At 54.7% G+C, this 20344-nt stretch overlaps 9 protein-coding genes across 9 annotated transcripts; 6 read left to right on the top strand and 3 right to left on the bottom strand.

Moving 5' to 3' along the window:
- Positions 1 to 237: 237 nt before the first annotated feature.
- Positions 238 to 1116, top strand: VTN49DRAFT_849 (uncharacterized protein; the record flags this gene model as incomplete). Its single annotated transcript, XM_069416515.1, has 1 exon — positions 238 to 1116. One exon carries the CDS (start codon positions 238 to 240, stop codon positions 1114 to 1116), a length of 879 nt encoding a protein of 292 aa, XP_069272635.1.
- Positions 1117 to 2605: 1489 nt separating this feature from the next.
- On the top strand, positions 2606 to 6982 carry VTN49DRAFT_848 (uncharacterized protein; the record flags this gene model as incomplete). Its single annotated transcript, XM_069416514.1, has 5 exons — positions 2606 to 3247; positions 3305 to 3423; positions 3476 to 3744; positions 3800 to 4595; positions 4648 to 6982. The coding sequence occupies 5 exons, from the start codon at positions 2606 to 2608 to the stop codon at positions 6980 to 6982; spliced, it is 4161 nt and encodes a 1386-aa protein (XP_069272634.1).
- Positions 6983 to 7524: 542 nt separating this feature from the next.
- Positions 7525 to 8051, top strand: VTN49DRAFT_847 (uncharacterized protein; the record flags this gene model as incomplete). The annotated part of the gene is made up of 4 exons (XM_069416513.1): positions 7525 to 7543; positions 7624 to 7710; positions 7791 to 7926; positions 7991 to 8051. 4 exons carry the CDS (start codon positions 7525 to 7527, stop codon positions 8049 to 8051), a joined length of 303 nt encoding a protein of 100 aa, XP_069272633.1.
- Positions 8052 to 8156: 105 nt separating this feature from the next.
- VTN49DRAFT_846 (uncharacterized protein) lies at positions 8157 to 9206 on the bottom strand (the record flags this gene model as incomplete). The annotated part of the gene is made up of 1 exon (XM_069416512.1): positions 8157 to 9206. One exon carries the CDS (start codon positions 9204 to 9206, stop codon positions 8157 to 8159), a length of 1050 nt encoding a protein of 349 aa, XP_069272632.1.
- Positions 9207 to 10327: 1121 nt separating this feature from the next.
- VTN49DRAFT_845 (uncharacterized protein) lies at positions 10328 to 12649 on the top strand (the record flags this gene model as incomplete). Its single annotated transcript, XM_069416511.1, has 2 exons — positions 10328 to 10473; positions 10531 to 12649. 2 exons carry the CDS (start codon positions 10328 to 10330, stop codon positions 12647 to 12649), a joined length of 2265 nt encoding a protein of 754 aa, XP_069272631.1.
- A 639-nt stretch (positions 12650 to 13288) lies between these two features.
- On the top strand, positions 13289 to 15806 carry VTN49DRAFT_844 (uncharacterized protein; the record flags this gene model as incomplete). Its single annotated transcript, XM_069416510.1, has 5 exons — positions 13289 to 13363; positions 13469 to 13500; positions 13566 to 15021; positions 15078 to 15374; positions 15426 to 15806. The coding sequence occupies 5 exons, from the start codon at positions 13289 to 13291 to the stop codon at positions 15804 to 15806; spliced, it is 2241 nt and encodes a 746-aa protein (XP_069272630.1).
- A 418-nt stretch (positions 15807 to 16224) lies between these two features.
- On the top strand, positions 16225 to 17645 carry VTN49DRAFT_843 (uncharacterized protein; the record flags this gene model as incomplete). The annotated part of the gene is made up of 4 exons (XM_069416509.1): positions 16225 to 16295; positions 16360 to 16540; positions 16592 to 17165; positions 17221 to 17645. The coding sequence occupies 4 exons, from the start codon at positions 16225 to 16227 to the stop codon at positions 17643 to 17645; spliced, it is 1251 nt and encodes a 416-aa protein (XP_069272629.1).
- A 71-nt stretch (positions 17646 to 17716) lies between these two features.
- VTN49DRAFT_842 (uncharacterized protein) lies at positions 17717 to 18745 on the bottom strand (the record flags this gene model as incomplete). Its single annotated transcript, XM_069416508.1, has 1 exon — positions 17717 to 18745. One exon carries the CDS (start codon positions 18743 to 18745, stop codon positions 17717 to 17719), a length of 1029 nt encoding a protein of 342 aa, XP_069272628.1.
- A 279-nt stretch (positions 18746 to 19024) lies between these two features.
- Positions 19025 to 19994, bottom strand: VTN49DRAFT_841 (uncharacterized protein; the record flags this gene model as incomplete). Its single annotated transcript, XM_069416507.1, has 3 exons — positions 19025 to 19070; positions 19122 to 19549; positions 19608 to 19994. 3 exons carry the CDS (start codon positions 19992 to 19994, stop codon positions 19025 to 19027), a joined length of 861 nt encoding a protein of 286 aa, XP_069272627.1.
- Between the last annotated feature and the right edge of the window lie 350 nt (positions 19995 to 20344).

The raw sequence follows: 20344 nt of genomic DNA, 5'->3' as shown, positions 1-20344 counted from the left end.
AGTGGACAGCCAAGGTGATGGGACGCCTAGACGAAGCGTTTCCAACTCCTCTGCCTGAGAACAGAGAGATATGGATGGACTATCTTTCGCATACCCGGCACGTTCTTGAGCGCCATACCACTGCGGAAGATCGAAAGGCGAACCTCCTTTTCAAGATAGGGTGCAGCTTCGAGATTTTAGGCCAGTATCGCGAAGGAGAGGCGATGCATCGACACAGCACTGGAAAGACGAGAGAAGATGTTGGGATCCGACCATCCAGACACCCTCGACAGCGTCGACAAGCTCGGAGTCTCCCTTGAAAAACAAGGGCAGTACAAGACAGCAGAGTTGATGCGTCGACGGGCATTAGAGGGGCGAAAGAAGGTATTAGGCTTAGACCATCCAGACACACTCACGAGCCTCAACGGTCTGGGCAATGCTCTTCTCAAACAAGGGCAATACAAGAGGGCAGAGACAACGTATTGGCAGGCGCTCGGAGGACGAGAGAAAGTGCTCGGGCCCAACCATCCGAGAACTCTCGCCAGCCTCAACAACCTGGGCATCTGCTTAGAAGGACAAGGACAGTATCAAAAGGCAGAAGCAATGCATCGGCGGGCACTCGAGGGGCAAGAGAAAGTGCTGGGCGCCCACCATCCAGACACCCTCGCCACCATCAACAGCCTGGGCAACATTCTTCAAAGACAAAGGCGGTACGGCGAGGCCGAAGCAATGCATCGACGCGCACTGAAGGGTCAGGAGGAGAAACTCGGTCCCAGTCACCCAGACACTCTCGCTAGCGTCAACAGCCTGGGAATAGCCCTTGAAAGGCAAGGCCAATACAAACTCGCAGAAGCGATGCTTCGGCGGGCCCTGGAAGGTCGAGAAAAGGTATTCGGCCCCGATCATCCAGACACACTCACCAGTGCCAACAACCTGGGGGTCAACCTTCATAGGCAAGGGCAGTACGAACAGGCAGAAGAATTGTATCGGCGGGCCATGGAGGGGCGAGAAAAGATTCTCGGACCTAAACATCCAGAGACTCTCACTAGCATCAAGAACCTGGCAATCGCTCTTAAAAAACAAGGACAATACGAGAGGGCTGAGGAAATTTATCGATTTTATCGGCGGGCATGGTAGGGGCCGGAGAACGTGACGGATCCGATCATTCAAATACGCGAGTGAACAACCTTAGCGTCACTTTTTGACTCTCGGGTTAAACATCACAAAGTGATTGACGGACTTTGTCATTCGACACATCCATTTACGTTGAGGACTTGTTGAATTCATAGTCAAGAAAAAAAAATTAAAATTGAAAATTGAAAGTGCCAGAGGTGATCAGTTCCACCTGAGAACTCAAGCGTTAGCGACTCTCATGTTGCTGGGTGGGCAGAGTAACTGTGATGGAGTCGAGTCTCGAACGATCGTTCCGCGAATGGATCAAGAATCGAGTTGCTGTGAGCTTACCAGCAAGCGCCCAATCCACCACAGTCCGTCTCGACTCGATTCCGGGCTCCGACCTGCTGGTTCCTCTGGGTCGTTCCTCGTCCATTGGCGATGCGTCAACTGGCCAAGCATCCACCATGCTAGCGGGCTCCACCGACCCAACTGATCAACCGCGGATTTTCCAGACGATCCTTGCAGCCTGCAAGCTCTGACATAATGACGCAGTCTCTTCAGGAGTGTATCCTCAATATCCACCAGTGTGCTGGTCCTTAGATTGTACTGCGAGTAAATCCTCATCCATCTGCGTTCAAAAGTACCAGTCCCTACGGGGCCGAGTCGATTTCTAATCGCCCCGACACAGGGTGGGTGCACGTGCGCCGAGCCGCGCGGAGAGGCCGAGCGTTGTGGTTCGCGCTAGTCTCGGCGTCTGGCTGGAAAAACCGGCGTGAGCCACACCCGCCCTCCAACACCACCACCATCGCAGATCAACCGACGGGGATCTTTTTTTTTCCTTTGCCCTCGCATTCCCTCTTCGACCGCGCTTTCTTTCTCGCTGCTCCCCTTCCCGTTGTCTTCGCAACGGGCTGTCCGGCATCGCACCTTCCTTGCGACGCGCGTTGGGCGCTCCTGCCCCGTATCTGACTCGGCCTTTTCTGGTAAGCACACGTTTTGTTTACTGCTGTCCCGTTGCTCCTTCCGCTGCGGCTCTCTCTCGCTCTGGCTTGTTGTTCGATTGGACCGCTCGGGAAACGGCCTGTTCGGTGCTTTTTCATGCCGTCTCTGTCGCCGGTTTCCCGATTCTCGAGTCGTCGTCGCCGAATCAGGAGGCACCCGGTTTCCGTCCGCCGCCGCACACCCCGTCCCTCACACGGCAGTTGCGGTGCGATTCTGGCAATCCCACGCACACCTCGGCCATGGCGCCTGCCTCTCCGCGGCAGTGCCTCCTGCCTTCTTCGACGGCTGTGATCGAGAGAGTAAACAAAACATCCCCAATCATCCATCGCCCCTCGCCCTCTTTCGCTCTCTTCTTCTTCCTCCACCCATCTTCCTTTCACAACACATTTCGCTGCTTTTGGCTACGTCTGTTTCATTTGGGCGCTGTTGTGCAATCCTGCTTCGCCCGATTCCTCGTCCGCGCATCCTTTTTTGGTCATTGGACAGCGGCTAACGGCGCTCTTCCACTATGGACAGGTATCCGGTGCCGATCCCAGTCTCCCCGGAGAGCTCCTTCGGGGTGGTGCATTTCCTGTTCTTTTTAGCTGCGGTCTTCGTTGCGGTTGACGTGAACCTTTTCCTGCGCAACTTCCTGGTCCTATCGACCGTGTACTATGTCCTCCATGTGATTGTTCCCCACGCCATCAAGCTCATCATGGAGGCAAAGGCACTCGAGACGTTGGCAGTTCTGCAGAATGCCAATGCATCCGTCGACAACAAGGTGGGCGCCCTGCAAGTAGTCAAATCGGAGATCAAGCAGCGCAGGGTGCCGGAGCCGGCCATTTCTCCGCTTTTTGAAAGCACCCGCCTGGCCATTGCGGCTCCACACTCCAATCTCGCTTCCGCCGGCTTCTCTACCCTCGGCCATCTCCTGAAGCGTCTGTATATACAAGGTAACGAAGTGATCATTGCCGCCAATGGGCGGCAATTCTACCCTCTTTTGCTAGAACGCCTGGGGGATCATCGGGAACGCCTGCGCATCCAGTCATCGCAGGCCTTTACCGATTTCTGGCCGGCTTCGCCCTCAGAAGTAGAACATCATGTGTTAGGCATTGCCCTGGTCGGCCGCAATCCGCGGGCCAAGGAAATGAGCATGGCGTGGCTGTGCATGGTAAGAAAGCATGCATTCGACTCGTGCTCCAGATCAGTTCACTGAATATTCCTTCAGATGACCAGGGAGCATAGCTTGAAATTCCGCATCTATGTCCCCAGTCTAATCGCGAGTCTGGAAGATGCGGACAGTGGCGTCAGAGACGTCGCCAAAAATACCGTGATTGAACTTTTTTCGTGAGTCGCGGAATCAGAGCTGGGAGATGTGTGTCCTAACTCCTTCCCGTAGCAATGCTCCGCCACGAGCGCTGGCGGATCTACGACAGCAGCTTGCAGAGCGGAATGTTCGCAAGTCGATCGTCTCGGTGATTCTGTCGAGCTTGCATATTGTCGACCCGGATCTGTCCTCCAGCACCCGGACGGTCGGGCCTCCTCGTCCGGCCAGCAGCATGTCCAATTCTCGCCGGGACGAACCCGCTCGCCCTAATTCCGCCCTTTCGACTCGGGCTCCGAGCCGTCTCGACAGAGCTCCCAACCGCATGGAACGGCCGGCGGAAGGTAAAGCCCTCGTTCCCGCATTCGGACATAGGGTATTGATTCCGTCTCTCAATAGATGATGCCCCCCAACAGCGACCAGGGTCCGCGAAAGGGGAGCCGTCTCGCCCGGCGTTGTCTCACAGCCGGAGCGTTGGTGACTTGAGCAACGCGGCCTCGGCTGCCGATCAGGAACACAGCGACGTAGTTCCTCTGATGGTCAGATCGAATCGTGAAATTGACGATCTCATCCGTAACATGCTCCCTCACTTCGAAGGCAGGGAGACCGAACATAACTGGATACTCCGAGACAAGGCCATCGCCACGTTCCGTAGTCTGGCCCATGGCAATGCCCCGCGCGACTTCCCACAGCACTTCTATTCCGGCCTGAAGAGCTTGCTTGACGGCATCGTCAAAGTTGTCAATTCCCTACGAACTACACTTTCCACCAATGGATGCCTTTTGGTCCAAGACCTGGCCAGAATTTGCGGTTCCGGGTTGGACCCTTCCGTGGAGCTTTTGCTCCAGACCTTTATCAAGCTGTGCGGCGGCATGAAGAAGATCAGCCATGAGAACGGCAACGTAACGGTTGACACGATCTTACAGCATGTATCGTACACTCCGCGTCTCTTGCAGCATGTTTGGTTTGCATGCCAGGATAAGAATGTTCAGCCCCGTCTGTACGCTACGGGCTGGCTCAAGACGCTTCTCACCAAGCAATCTCGTCACAAGAGTTCCCTGGAACACGGCGGCGGATTTGACCTGGTCGAGAAATGTATCAAGAGGGGCCTTACAGATGCCAATCCGGGTGTCCGAGAAGGCATGCGAGCGACCTTTTGGACCTACCATCAGGGCTGGCCGGACCGGGCCGCACAGTAAGTCTCTTCTGCAGCGTGTTGAGCTCTTGTATAGAACTAACGCAGGCAGGATTATGGCTTCTCTCGACAACAAAACAAGAACCATGCTCGAGAAGGACCCTGCAAATCCGAATTCATCGTCCGCTACGACTCCCGGACCTACTCAGCAGGGATTCTCCAAGAGCGTTTCCGCAGCGACGGGGCGGCCGACACTGAAGGAATCGATCGCTGCCCAGAAGAAGCGGATGGCGGCCTCTCAGAATCTTCCTCCGCGTCCGGAATCTGCACAGTCGACTTATGCTGAGACGAAGCCGACTCGACCGCTCGCTCGCGCAACCACGACACAGAGCACCACGCAGACGGTGCCGACAGGAGCGTCGCTGTCCTCCCTGTCTTCTGCACCAATGCGACCCGGTTCCAAAGCTCGTCGGCCAGAGCCGCCACGTCCGGCTACAGCCGACCCCTACGCAGATCGCCGCCGCCAGAACGGAACGGGCCGAAGTGGGACAACGAGCACCGACTCGAGCCCCTCGAAGACCAAACCAACCTCGGCGACCACGCCGCGTTCTCGGACGCCGGCCCGGCCAAAGTCCAGACTCGGTGCAGCTCCAACCAGTCCGGCGAAGAACAAGCCGAAGAAGCTCGACATTTCGTCGTTAAGACCAGGAGACGCGCACGGTCGGGACGACCAGGCCCGCGGCGACTCGGCCGATATTCAACGTCCGCAGCCTTCGGTCGACGATGGTGTCCTGATCTCCCCGACGGAGGGCTCCTCCGAGGAGAAGATCAACGGTACTCCAGAGATCTTGGTTCCCGACTCCAGGCACGGTGGAGATGAGCCAGGAGATCAGGCTGGCATCTCGGACACGGTTTCGGCCCTATCTCCCGAACACGACGCAGAAACGGCGGACACTGTGGCCCGTGTCGAAACAGCGAGCCAGAACGTTGAGGAAGTCCCTATGGAAACCGATCAGGCGGGCAGCGCCGCCATTGTTGAGGAAACTGCACTCCCGGCGGCACCTGTGGAGGATGCGGCGCCCACCACGATGTCTGATCCGCTGAGTGGCGGGGATGTGATGGCGCCCACATCTCCTCCCCTGGATGATCCGACATCTGGCCAGGAAGCGTTGCAAACCACGGTGTCCGGTGAACAACAGGAGGAAATGGTTGATTTGTCTTCCCCGGTGTCGCCTCACGATGTTTCTCAGAACCTCAACGATGCGGCCAACACGGTGTCTGCCGAGATACCGCCCGCGGAGCACAATGCCGACCAATTTGGATCGGCCTCTCGCAGCCCGGACTCTTCTCAGCCAGCAGCAGCGGAACCAGCCTCTTCTGCTCAACTAAAAGTCTACGAGGATCCGGCGTCACCCGTCCCGCCGGAGAAAACGCCTGGAGATCGGGACGAGAAGTCACCGGAGGTCCCGGCGAAGATGAATAGCAAACCCGTCCTCGAAGAATTGCCATTGAATGAGCCGAACGTGCCTACCAACCGCGCCTCGAAATTCACGCCCTCGCCTGAGCGGAATTCGTTGGCTGGTGGAGTCTCGTTGGAGAAGGGAAAGATGTCGAGCGGGCGAACAGGACGGACCGAGAACACTGAACGTCGTAAAAGTGTCAGCCCTCGATCGAAGGATCCGGCCAAAGCTCGGATGCTGTTAGACAAGGGCATCGCCAGAGTGCGCACCTATTCCTTGGATGTCCATGGTTATCGGAAACTGCAGTCGATTATCCGGTACCATGACAGCCTCTTCGTCGACGAGGATAAGTTCTGCCAATTGCTGCTGGCCCTTCTGGATGCTCTTGAGGATCCGCAGAGCTGGAACCGCTCTCCAGGACTGGGCAAGCCATTGGAAGTGAAGTCGCAGATCCTGGCCACCATTCGCCTGATGTTGGCTTACAACAAGACTTGGTTCTCAACCTATTACGCGCGAGCCATGATTGCGTTGCTCGAGGCTCGAAAGCATTATGAGGTGAACAATCACGCTGTTAGCGGGCTCGAGGAAACCGTGGAAACGATCGTGGCATCGTGCCAGCCCCCGGTCGTGATCGATGCCGTGTTGAATCTCTTGGATAAGGAAAACATGGATGAAAATGGATCGCGCGTGACCATCATGGGGAACTTTGTGCTGGCTGGTCTGGTGCAGCGGCTCACCAAGCACGAGGTCCCTCTGGATCGGACGATCGTGGACCGGCTAAGCAAATGGGCGCACCGCGGCCTGACTGAAGGCTCACCCGACATTCGGCGATCAGTCACACAACTCTGTGTGTCATTGCGTCCATTGTTCGAAACAGAAGACGATTATTGGCGTGCCATCGACTGCCCGTCCGGTAATGATCGCCACTTGCTGACCTATTACATTGTACGGGGAACGACTCTGGATGGACCGTTTGTAAAACCATGATTGGCTGAAGGACGGAGGGTGAATATGGATGTACAGAGGTATCCAGAGAGTCGAGAGACTTGGAGGATTTGTGTTTGCGTGTTTGCTTCTGCTGGCATTCTTATGCGCCATGACCCTCGGTTGGACAATCATGGCGTATCTTTAAAGCTATTCACTTTAATCCTGTATTCACTATCCACTATGGTGTGTGTGTTGTTTTCAGGGAGTTGGTATGTTGTGGACAGGCCGCATTGCATGGGCGTTTTGTGATACCAGGATTGTTGTTTTTGTCTGTTCGTCTCAATTATACACCTTAAACCCTTGACCGTCGCATTATTTCTTCGTAGTCTCAACTCCAATTTGTTCTTGGGACTTGACGTTGGAGTATTTTTGGGGGGGGGGACTTATAATCGGCGAGATTACCGATGGCGCGGGGCCGAACATATCGGAGTGACCCATTGATCAACGGACTAGACATTTCTCAACATCCCTCAGCAGATTACAAGGACATTGAAAAATCAAGTTTATACATATTCCGCCGCAGCTCTCAGCGTCAATACAGAATGCCCGTCTACCACGTTGGTTCGGATCCCACCTACTTCACTCCATCCACCATTCATTATCCATCTAAACAACGTAACCCCAACTAACGATTCTCCTAGTTCTCTTCCGCCTCAAAGAGGGCGTAACACAGGAACAACTCGCTGCATGGTCCGCCAAAGCAAAGGCCATGGTGGGCAAGATTCCCGGTAAGCAAATCAGTCTTTTTATAATCTTATTCCGGGTCGTTATTGTTCAATTTACCGACATCGATGGTTTTGGTTGGTAGGTCTCGTCTCTCTCGAAACCGGCCCTCCGTTGCCGATTAGCGTGCCTCGCGCAAAAGGTTTCGATATGGGCCTTGTTGCGGTCTTGGAGAAGAAGGAGGATGTGGAGGTTTACGCGGGTCATCCGGCGCATTTAGAGTATTCAACCCTTTGTTTCTTTCCGGTTTATATCTGATGCATGCTGATTGATTGTCCGCGATAGGGTGCATAAGATTCGGGAGGAGTTGTGCGTTGATACGCTGGCTTACGATCTCGAGTTTTGACGGGATCGAGATATATATAATACGGTTGTACATAGCCCTGAAAGGTTGATAGAAAGTCGATTGTACAGCATTGCAAGAATGTTGATATTAAGTACAGCGATAAATTCATCCTTCCTTCGTGTCTACTTTTTTCGCTGGAGGCTCGGATTCGGCGCCCTCCTCGGGCGCGCGCTTCTTGCTCGGCTCCTCCGTGGTCTGTTTCTCCGGGAAGCCGTTCTTCTGATCTTCTGCCCGTCGCTCGCGCCAATCCCGCTGGTCCTGACGGCCCTTGCCCTTGCCGCGGTTCTTGATCTTGCCCGAGGCAATCTCCCGGGCCTTCTCGTCGCAGTATTCCTTCTTGCTCTTGATGATCAGTTCCTGACCCTTCCACTTCGGCTTGGGGTCCAGCGCCAGGAACTTCTTCTGGGTCTCCTCGGAGTCGAACTCGACAAAGACACTGCCCTTGAACGTCTTGTCCGGCGTCCGGCGCAGACGGATCGCGTTCGTCGGACCAAACTGTGCGAAAAAGGCCTCAATGTCGAACTGCGTCGTGGGTCCCTCTTCCCCAAAGCCCTTAGCGTAGATGCTGCGCGCCATCGACTCGTTCTCAAATTCCCGGATCGCACTCGGGTCCTCGAGGAGCTTGTCCGCCGACTCCGGCAGCGGCTTCTTGCGCCGCACTTTGGTGTCGTTGTCGGTCAGTTCGAGCGTCTCGGATGACTTGAGCGCCTCGACGATGGCGCTGAACGGCTGGAACCGTCGCATGCGCTTGAACGAGTGGATCAGGGTCAGATCCACGGGGTTGTTGGCGCTGCCGCCGACCTTGGACAGCAGGAAGCGGTCCATCGGCAGATTCGAGTCCGAAAAGTAAAACTCCACCTGCTTGCGGATCTCGTTCGGATCGCTCGACTCCTTCAGCACCGAGTAGTCGGACTTGACGCCCCGGTTCTTGCGCTTGCCTTGCTGCTGTTGCGCCGACGATTCTTGTTGCTTGTTCTCTCCGCCATCCTTGGCGGCAGCCCCGTTGGCCGCATCCTTGCCATCTGCCTTTTGCGCTTCGCCCTCCTTCTTCTCCTCGGTCTTTTCGCCCTTCAACTCCGCCAGCACGTTCTGGACATCCTTCTCGGCTTCGGCGTTCACGCTAGCGGCCGAGGTGGCCTTGTTCTCTTCCGACATGGCCAATCACGCGGGACGCGGTCGTGGGGAGAGTCGACAATAGTCGTCTATCGAGATCGACGGTTAAAACTATGGGAGACGTGCCAACTATCCCAGACCGATCAATGAATTTCGTGAACGGTAAAGTCCAATCCTAGAGTGGTCGGATGAAAAAACCGGCTCCAAGTGAACGCGGTTTCAGACAATTGAGGCGACGAGTCGCGGCGGGGGAAAATTTAGTTGCTTGACCCTGCTTCCAAGAGCAGCGGGTTCCAGCCAATCAGCTTTCGCGGCGGTCGAAGCTATGACAGAGCTCTTTGTTGAACTCGCTGACTCAGTTTGGTTACCACGGAGGTAGTTGGAGATACTGTATCGTAGTCAGTCAAAATGTCCAATTGCTGGCTCCCATTCACGCAGCCACTTGATGGCCGACTGAGAACAACATAGCTATCAACTGGCTTGGTTAATTCCTCTGACGACGCCCCGTCCTTGAGCCGCACTAGTCCGGAATTGGTTAGCGTGATTGATATGCATCTGATTAGGGCTTGCCCTGATTCCGACAATCTATTGCGCTTTCTGAGGGGATGAGACGGCGACATTGGGGTACATCAACATCCACGGCTATTGAACACTCCCATGGGCCGGAGCTCTGTTATGCATTAACGTAGAAGAGACTAACAGTTGCTCTCCTTATTAATCGTAATGATCTTAATTGCTCTACTCCTGGGGAAAGAGTCATGCCGTGTCGACAGTCCAAGCCCTGAGATTCTTTAGTACTTGTGGAGTGGAAAGTCTCGTTGATCTCGCTCGAGTATTTGCATGTCAAGCTGAACGTGACCGGCTGAAGTAAGCATCAGCATGAGTCGAAGATGGAGGAAGGAACAACCGGCGCACTTGCTCTTTGGCCACCATGTCCACCATCGATCCTCGTTCAGGCACGGCTTCATGCTGCCGTCTGTATCTCCGCCAGATTAGTATCTGTATCGTCCACTCCGCCAAACGGCTTGGACAGGCTTAAATAGAACCCCAGATGGCGCCCCCCATCACCGGCCCTTGGCCGATCGCTGATGTATCACCCTCCAACAGGAATTATACCCGGCTCCAACACTGATCGATTACAGATAGTGTATATCATCCTCGTCATGCCCTTTATGCTGGCTGCTTTTGTCGAGTGGTTCCTTTGGCTGGCTGCCTTTCTCTTCTGTCTGGTGAAAGTCTTTCAAAAAGCAGAGCATTGGAGCACTCGTTTTCTCGCTGTGATTATGATGATCGTTTTTACCGCACTCCGGTACGGTAGGACGATGCTGACAGATAATCCCCTGTGTGGCTGACGTAAATGCTGTAGGGGAATCTTCCTGCCCGTCATGATTGTCACACTCCCATTTCCATCGAGAATCACGCAGTATTTCCCTCAAAGGATGGTCTGGTTCCTCCAATGGTTTGCGTTCTATTCCTTCTCGGCTCTGCTTATCATTCCATGGACGCTTTGTCTCTACAACGTGGTGACCACCACCATCGGCCGGTCTCGCAAAACCAAGGCTGTTCTCCACGGTATGGCTCCCAAAGTGGTCGTCGTTATGCCCGTCTACAACGAAGAGCCATCCGTGCTCATCAAGGCCATGGAGTCCGTGGTGGAATGCGACTACCCGCCTTCCTGCATCCACGTTTTTTTGTCCTTTGACGGCGAGCCGGCCGATAGTCTGTGGTGTCCAGTAGCGAAGCAGTTGGGAATTCCGCCCGGGATTAGGAAGCGAGCACAGAGTATTGATGTTGTTTACAAAGCAGCCCGTGTGACTGTCAGCAGATTCCCCCACGGAGGCAAGCGGCGTTGCCAGAAGCAGACCTACAAGCTCATCGACCGGATCTACGCACGGTATCTGATGCGTCACGACGACCTGTTCGTTCTGTTCATTGACTCTGACTGCATCTTGGATAAGCTCTGCCTGCAGAACTTCATGTACGATATGGAACTAAAGCCCGGCAGCTCCCGCGACATGTTGGCTATGACTGGAGTGGTGACCTCGACTACCGCCAAGCACTCACTGGTCACACTCCTACAGGACATGGAATACATTCATGGTCAGTTGTTCGAGCGCTCAGTCGAGTCATGCTGCGGTGCGGTAACGTGCCTTCCTGGAGCCTTGACCTGTCTTCGGTTCTCCGCATTTCGCAAGATGGCCAAGTATTATTTCGAGGACCAGATCGACAAGGTCGAGGACTTTTTTGACTATCTAAAGTGTCACTTGGGCGAAGACCGTTGGCTGACCCATCTGTTCATGGTGAACGCCACCAAACCCTATCAGATCCAGATGTGTGCGAGTGCCTTCTGTAAGACCGAGGCGGTTCAGACAGTTCCGAGCCTGGTCAAGCAGCGCCGCCGCTGGTTTCTTGGATTTATCACGAACGAGGCGTGCATGCTCACAGACATGCGCATCTGGAGGCGCTATCCTGTTCTGTGTATCATCCGCTTGATGCAGAACACGATTCGGACGACGGCCCTGCTCTTCTTTATCATGGTCGTTTCTGTCCTCAGCACGAGCAATACCATCGCGGACCTGCCCGTTGGTTTCATTGCCATCTCGTTGGGCCTGAATTACTTGCTTATGCTCTACTTTGGGTATGTGCTCAAGCGGTACAAAGCTTGGCTCTATCCTTTGATGTTTTTGGTAAATCCTTTCTTCAATTGGATGTATCTCGTCTACGGGTGCCTCACGGCAGGCAAGCGCACTTGGGGCGGGCCCCGGACGGACGCGACCAGGGCGGACGAGTTCACGACGCCGCGAGAAGCGACCGAACAGGCCGAGGCCCGCGGCGACGACCTCAACGTGGACGTTTCAACCTTCCGTGAATACGGACAGGCCATGCAGGGGGTTCCTCTTCATCCGGTAGACAGCTTGGAAGGTCATTATTCTGAGGTTCAGGAATCCGGGGTATACTATCTCCGGTATAATGACTCTGACCTCTCCCTTATCCAGCTGAGTCCCCGTCGCCTGTTCCGTGCGGCGCCGACACCTCGGAAATCTCTCGATCCATCCACGATAAGTTCTGGCAGTCCCGTGATGATGCCACGACGGGTCGAAAGCCTCGTAGATGAGGACGAGCGGCGGAAGCTGCAGGACGGCAGATACTCGCCGAGTTTGCTTGGTATCCGTAATGGCAGCGTTGATGATGTGACCAGCATCAACACGACCCCGGATCGGCTCAATTGGACACCCAAAGAAATTCCCGAGCTATCGGGCATCCCTTACGTGGATCTCAATGTCGACGGTCCGCCTGCATCTCCAGAGCCCCTGAGGCAGCTTCCGCCGTCTCATCCCAGCTCTAGCCCACTTGGAAGACATAATCAGCAGCGGCAATCGATAGCAGATGACCGTCCATCCATTGCAAGTGCCGAACGGGTGGTTCGACCAGAGCGCAAACGGCGTCGGCTGATGGGTTTAGGCAGGAAATCCAACGAGGTGTGACAGTTTGAGGCTCACGATGAAATTGAATCGTAAACGGGGAGGAGTTTGGGCAGCTGAGAAAGTGTAATGAATGGATACTACGGGACCTGTATGTCTTATTTGGGCGCAGCCTCTGTTAGGGCTTTTCTTTCAGGTATCGATCATTTGATTCAGGCGTGCCCAGTGACTTCACGACTTTGGGGAATGAATAAGGAACGGGAAGGCGGTCAAGACATTCTGCCAATGATCCTAGGCGGTGAAAAACAGCCAAGCATCCAGCAGGAACCAGAAGATTCGATGACGGCCGAAGCCAAGAGCTCCATTCTTAGCTGGAAATGATATATGGGTGTTGACCGATGCTGCTGTTTACGATGAGAATACTATAAATTCAAAGAGTTGCCGCGACAGAACCGCTTCTGCTGCGCGCCGAAAAGCACGTTGTGTGGCAATTCGTCTCCAAACAAGAGCAAAAATCTGAATCGGTGGCAACGAAACGACAGTCTTTGCCTGATTTCTCAGGCATCACACAGAGTAGTCACGCCAAGGACAACTCGCAGTTAGGTTTTTTATCAGCGTTCAACCGCGTCAGTTTTTTACCCCTCGTTCTCTTCATTATTGCTCTCCAATTTTTAAACTCTTAACTGTCGTCTCGTTCCCGCCATGAGCGTCATCGGGATTGACCTGGGTACGCAGAGCACCAAAATCGGTGTCGCCCGCAACAAGGGCATTGATATCGTAAGTTTGAGCCCCTCCATGCCCCTCGCTGGTGTTTCCTGAGCACGACCAAAGAACAATGTCAATTTTGATTGAGCTGTTGGCTAATTCTAGCGCGGTCACTAGATCACAAATGAGGTCTCTAACCGATCGACACCGTAAGTGCCGAGTCGTTCCCTCACTTTTTTATTCGATGAACACACGCTGATCCGTTGTCATACAGCACCCTCGTGGGTTTCGGCCCTAAGAGCAGATATCTCGGCGAACCCGCCAAGACACAAGAAATTTCGAACCTGAAAAACACCGTTGCGGGCATCAAGCGTTTGATCGGCCGCTCCTACAATGACCCGGATATGCAAATCGAGCAGCAGTACAACGTCGCCCCGCTGTGCGATGTCAACGGGCAGGTCGGAGTCGAGGTGTCGTACCTGGGCAAGCGGGAAAAGTTCTCCGCCACGCAGCTCATGGCCATGTTCCTGAACAAGATCAAGCAGACGGCCATGCATGAGACCAAGATGCCGGTGTCCGATGTTGTGATCAGCGTGCCCGTGTGGTTCACCGATGCGCAGCGGAGAGCGATGCTGGATGCGTCCGAAATTGCCGGCCTGCGAACACTGCGCCTGATCAATGACTGCACCGCCATTGCGTTGGGTTACGGTATTACGAAGCTGGATCTGCCGGGCCCTGAGGAGAAGCCGCGGCGTGTGGCGTTTGTGGATGTCGGCTACGGTGACTTCACTGTCTCCGTCGTCGAGTTCCGCAAGGGCGAGCTTCATGTCAAGTCCACCGCCTGGGATCGGCATCTCGGCGGCCGCGACTTTGACCGCGCGCTGACCGAGTACCTGGCGAAGGAATTCAAGGAAAAGTTCAAGGTTGACATCAAGACCAACCCCAAGGCGTGGGCGCGCACCATGGCCGCGGCGGAGAAGCTGAAGAAGGTTCTGTCGGCGAACCCGGTTGCGCCGATCAACGTTGAATCGCTGATGGACGATGTCGATGTCCGCGCCATGGTCAAGCGCGAGGAGCTGCAGGATATGGTGAAGCCCCTGCTTGACCGCATGGTCGTGGTGCTGGAGCAGGCTTTGGCCGATGCAAAGCTCAAGCCGGAGGACATTGACTTTATCGAGATGGTCGGCGGCACCAGCCGGGTGCCGATCGTCAAGGAGATTGTCAGCAAGTTCTTTGGCAAGAACCTTTCTTTCACTCTCAACCAGGACGAGGCCGTCGCGCGGGGCTGCACGTTCAGCTGCGCGATCCTGTCGCCTGTCTTCCGCGTGCGGGACTTCTCGGTCCACGACATCGTCAGCTACCCGATCGAGTTCACGTGGGAGCAGTCTCCGGATATTCCGGATGAGGACACCAGCCTGACGGTGTTCAACAAGGGCAACACCGTGCCATCGACCAAGATCCTGACCTTCTACCGCAAGCAGCCGTTTGACCTGGAGGCGCGGTACGCAAAGCCCGAGTTGCTGCCCGGCAAGATGAGCCCATGGATCGGCCGGTTCTCCGTCAAGGACGTCAAGCCGGACGGCAACAATGACTTTATGATCTGCAAGCTCAAGACGCGCCTCAACCTGCACGGTATCCTCAATGTCGAGTCTGGCTACTACGTTGAGGATGTCGAGGTTGAGGAGCCGATTGAGGAGGAGAAGAAGGAAGAGGAGAAGAAGGAGGGTGATGTAAGTATCCGTCGCTGATTCGAAGGAAAAAGAGTTTGATGTTGACTCCTTCACAGGCCATGGAAACGGATGAGCAGCCCAAGAAGACCCGCAAGGTCAAGAAGCAGGTGCGCAAGGGCGACCTGCCGATTGTTTCGGGCACCGTTTCGCTGGATGATGCGACACGCAACGCATGGATTGAGAAGGAGAACGCCATGGTGGCGGAAGACAAGCTGGTGGCTGAGACGGATGAGAAGAAGAATGAACTGGAGTCGACTATTTACGAGCTCCGGGACAAGATTGAGACCACCTATGCTGAGTTTGCCAGCGAGGAGGAGAAGGATAAGTTGCGGGCCAAGCTGACGGAGACTGAGGTGAGTTTAATTCCTCTTTTTGAATACATGTACATCACTAACGTCGGGAAGGATTGGCTGTATGACGAGGGCGAGGACACTACAAAGGCCGCCTACGAAGCCAAGCTTCAAGATATCCGGGCTATTGCGGGTCCGATTATCCAGCGCTACTTTGACAAGCTCGAGGCTGAGCGGAAGGCTCGAGAGGAAGAGGAGGCTCGCAAGCGGGCAGAGGAAGAGGCCAAGCGCAAGGCCGAGGAGGAAGCCCGGAAGGCTGAGGAGGAGGCCAAGAAGAAGGCCGAGGAAGAGGCCAAAAAGGCCGAGGGTGGTGATACCGAGATGAAGGATGCGCCGCCTGCGGAGGAGGGCCAGAAGGCCGATCAGCCGGAGCAGGCGAATGCGGAGAAGCCGGCAGAGAATGCTGCCAATGAGTCCAAGGAGAATGGCCAGTGAAGGTCGATTTGAAGACTCTTTCTACGATTGTTTGGTCTGGGGTGGACGGGGGAATCTCGTTTCAGCGACCGCTTATGACATGCGATGCTAGATCTCTTTGAGATTTCGCAGAGGATGAATCATGCAAAGTTAGACTAGAGTAATGAATGAACCATACAGATTGATGCAGGTTCACATGAAATTCTCTTGAACGTAATGCCTACCTATTTTGGATTAAATGTAATGTTCAGGTATATACCGTAATAGGAATAGCGGCAGAAGTTGGAGACTCGGAAATCGCTCCGACCTTTCCCCGCATACAAAATACCTCGGCCGAACCGAGGACGGAGATCTATATGAGCCGAGCTCTCCTCACGGGCTCGTATAGCCGTTTACTTTTGACAATTTTCTTTACTCAAGTTGCGAACCACCCGTCACCATGGCCGTTGAACGTCTCTCGTCCATCTTTAACCATCTCAAGCCATCTGGTTCTGGCGGAGTGTCTGCCATGTAGGTCGCCTGCCACAATCTTTACGTCAAAGGTCAATAAGCTGACCCGAGGTAATCATGACAGTACGCAGAAAAATCCCGATGATGTGGTAATTACGCTTGCGCTGCGGACGCCCCTGACCAAGGCCAAACGGGGCGGGTTTAAGGATACTCCGCTTGATTACATTGTTTATTCGCTGTTGAAGGAAGTGGTGGCGAGGTCCAAGTTGGATCCGAAGTTGATTGACGATGTGTGCATGGGCAATGTACGACAGACCTCTACATATTCAATGGGGGGAAATGCTGATGTGGGATAGGTCAATGAAGGCCGAGCGCCATACATCCTCCGCGCCGCATCCCTCGCAGCCGGCATCCCGCATACAGCGGGTGCTTCGACGGTGAACCGTTTCTGCTCTTCGGGCTTGAAAGCGATCCAGGACATTGCGAACCAGATCCAGCTCGGCGCGATTGACATTGGTATCGCTTTGGGTGCTGAATCCATGTCCACAACGGAAGGCACTCCGCAGCCGTTCCACCCGGAGATTATGCGCAACCAGGAAGCCGCCGATTGTCTGCAGCCGATGGGCCAGACCTCCGAAAACGTCGGAGCCGATTTCAACGTTACTCGCGAGATGCAGGATCAGTATGCCGTCGAGTCGTTCCGGCGGGCGGAAGCGGCGCAGAAGGCGGGCTGGTTCGACGATGAGATTGTCCCCGTGCGGACAACGGTCAAGGATCCCAAGACCGGAGAGACGAAGGAGGTGACGCTCACCCGGGATGATGGTATCCGCTATGGAACTACGTATGAGGCGCTGTCCAAGATTCGCCCTGCATTCCCGCAGTTTGGTCCCAGGACGACGGGTGGGAATGCTAGTCAGGTTACGGATGGAGGTACTTTCCCTTCTCTTTACATACAACCGTGGCAATGGAGACTAATGTAGTATAGCTGCGGCCGTCCTCCTCATGCGCCGCTCCAAAGCCATCGAACTCGGCCAACCCATCCTGGCCAAATTCTGCGGCGCCGCCGTCGCCGGCGTCCCGCCGCGCGTCATGGGCATCGGCCCTACGGCTGCTATTCCGAAACTCCTGTCGCAATTCGGTCTCACCATCGACGACATCGACATTATCGAAATCAACGAGGCGTTTGCGTCGATGGCAGTCTACTGCCGCGACAAGCTGCAGATTCCGCATGAGAAGCTGAACCCGCGCGGCGGAGCAATTGCCTTGGGCCACCCACTTGGCGCAACGGGCGCTAGACAGGTGGTGACGGGGTTGAGCGAGGCGAGGAGGCAGAAGAAGAAGATTCTGCTGACGAGTATGTGCATTGGGACGGGTCAGGGCATGGCTGGGTTGTTTGTGAATGAGCAATAATCTCCATGCAAATCTAGCGCATGCTATGTACATTCATATAAAAAAAAAGTGATTGATTGGGTATCATATTATTATTGTCGTCCAGCTCCCATCCGTTTTAATCGCTCCTCGGCTGCTTTCGCCAGCTTTTCTCTTCGCGTCGACGGATCCTCGTCTGCCCGGGATTGTTGGTCCGTACTACTACTCGTACTCCCATTACCCGACCCCAGGACAAACTCTCCACCAGTCCACCCCCCATGATCGACATACGCCCCCTCCGGAGCATTCACATACCCTTCCCAATCCGCCGGGTTATAAAACTCCTCCCCACCGACACTCCTCCCACCACGGGTCCAATCCGCCCGCTCAACCTCCCGCTCCAACTGCTTCGTCAACTCCCAAAACTGCCGATCATGTTCGCTATGCACATTATGCGCCAGTTCATGGCACAGCGTGCGGCGGATAGTGCGGTAGTCGCGGTAACCCAGGTAATTATCTGTTCGCAGCCGTAGCTCAATAACTTGACCCTTGTTGCGGTTTAGCCCGAGCGTGCGCGACTCGTGCGTTGTATGCGTTGCGGGGTCCATCTCCGTGAGCAAGCCCACGCGGAACCGGTGCTTCTGCATCGCAAACTTCACGCCGGGATCATTTGCGAGACGTTCTAGGAACGCGAGACTCCGCTCGGGATGTGGAAGGCCCTGAAGGGGAAGGATGCGGTCAAAGCCGTATGATACCGAGGATAGTGTGGCGACTCCCCCTGCTTTTCTTCTCGACGTCGTCGGCGCTGGTGACGACCATGCTGCCGCTCGTGCGGCTTGTCGCGCTTTCTGCGCGTTGATGCTCTCGTTTAATGCGTCGATTTCCTGTGTGGATGTTCCCAGGAGAGTAATCTTCGTTTTAGCGCCTTCCGCGGGGAGAAGAGATGTTAGCTGGTCTGTGCTGGAAAATGGCGGCTTCAGCATGCCCGGTTTCGGACTGATGAGGTATTTCTGGTTCTCGGGGGGAATGTGTAGCTGTTCGGCGACGGCGATTGCTAGGTCGGTGGGTGTGGCGGCGCGGTCGACGAGGATGGTGTGCGATGTGCCGCGGTGGTGGATTGTTAAACTGAGAGGCTCCTCCATTGTGGAGGGTGAGTCGGTGTCTCCCATCGTGGTTCAGTTGTAATGTTTATCGAGTTGGAGTTCTCAGTTGTAGGCGTCTATATACTCCGTCATCGTCGTGATTATCTTATCTAATCAGTGGATTAATAAACACGTGCTGACCCGCTGAACCAAGCAATTAATTAATTTAGCTTCTAGAAGCTACTGGACAGTGCAAGTCACTAAGGACCGATTTTCGGGGTATCAACATTTGTAGTATCAACAACCTGAACGCCGATAATGCATTTGAACCCATCATGACTAGTAATCCGGCACCCATAGCCCCTTGTTAGGGTCCCATGTATGCCTGCTTGATGTCAGTCAACGCCTTTATCAGGTAGATTCGTTCGGAACGTACGCAAGAAACGCCGTCTTGGCCAGTGCCTTGTCTCCATACTCCTCGGTCAAAATGTCCTGGTAATTGTATGGAATCAACGCGGACATGCCCTCGAACGTGCTGCGCCGCATCGGATAGAGGTCTTCGGTTCGGTATTTGTGCCGGTTCTTGCATTCCCAGACATCCGGCGCCTTGTCAGGCTGTAGTACGCTCAGGCCCGTGATGTCGATGTAAAGCCCGGACCGCGTGTCGATCCACCGCGCGTCGATAATGTTGTGCCCGGGCCCACGGTCCCGAAAGTATGCCCAGGGATTCACGTCGAGGAGGTACTCGCGCGTGTTGTTGCGGTCGTCTGTGAAGATTGCGAGCGTTTGGTTGAACTCGCGGCCCATGCGCGCTAGCGTTGTGTCTAGGACTTGGGCGTCAATGTCCCAGTCCCAGGGGAGGAGCTGAAACGATCAGAAAAAAATCAGCCAAGAACCGAGTTATTCAAAGGGATGTATCTACCTTTCCATTCCACCACCACCCCAGCAACGTGCCATGAGCTATCCAGGTTTCGAGGCCATGCGCGTCAGCAAACTGCAGATAGGCCCGCACCATGTGCGTCAGTGTATCCATCCGCTCTGCATCCGTCACCATTCCCCGGAAGTACCGCGAGTCGTAATGCCCCAGCCGGTCATCGGCGCCTTTTTCATGCCCGACAGGCTCATGGAAGTACTTATCCTCGAGCGATCGATCCAGATCTAGGTCGTGCAGCCCTGGTAAGACGGGAGCACCGGGATTGCCATTATCGCTGCCTGTCTTTGGTATAACTCTCGCTGCGGCATGCTGTATCACCAGGAAGGCTTGTAGGAATAGTATTCCAAGAACGGCTGCTGTGCGTCGCGCCTTCATCTCTTCTCCGTCCTGTTCTTCGTGGATTGACCCATATTCTCCAAGTCTTTGTTTCCTTCACTTCTTTGTCTTGTCGCGTTACCTGCCAAAATCAAGGCTAGTATCCTTCGTGAATAAGGTACAAGGAACAGTGGCAGGTCCGCAGTGCTCTTCCCGGAATCCAGGCGGTCCAAGCCATTCGTTCGCCTTTTTTTTTTAGCCTCTATAGCTGCCAAGACTTGAGAATGAGGAATCACGAATGCAGGGTTGCATGACTTACGTCGGCGATCAACACAAACCGAAGCTTTTCGTGCCAAATGATCCTTCAAGATCGCCTCCATTGTCTCTAACCCAATTCCGGAAGTGAATCT

This window comes from Thermomyces lanuginosus, assembly GCF_041956635.1.
Source record: "Thermomyces lanuginosus strain ATCC 200065 unplaced genomic scaffold VTN49scaffold_2, whole genome shotgun sequence".
NCBI classification, from domain to species: domain Eukaryota; kingdom Fungi; phylum Ascomycota; class Eurotiomycetes; order Eurotiales; family Trichocomaceae; genus Thermomyces; species Thermomyces lanuginosus.
The sequence above is the reverse complement of the archived record's forward strand: the minus strand, read 5'-3'. Positions and strand labels throughout refer to the sequence as shown.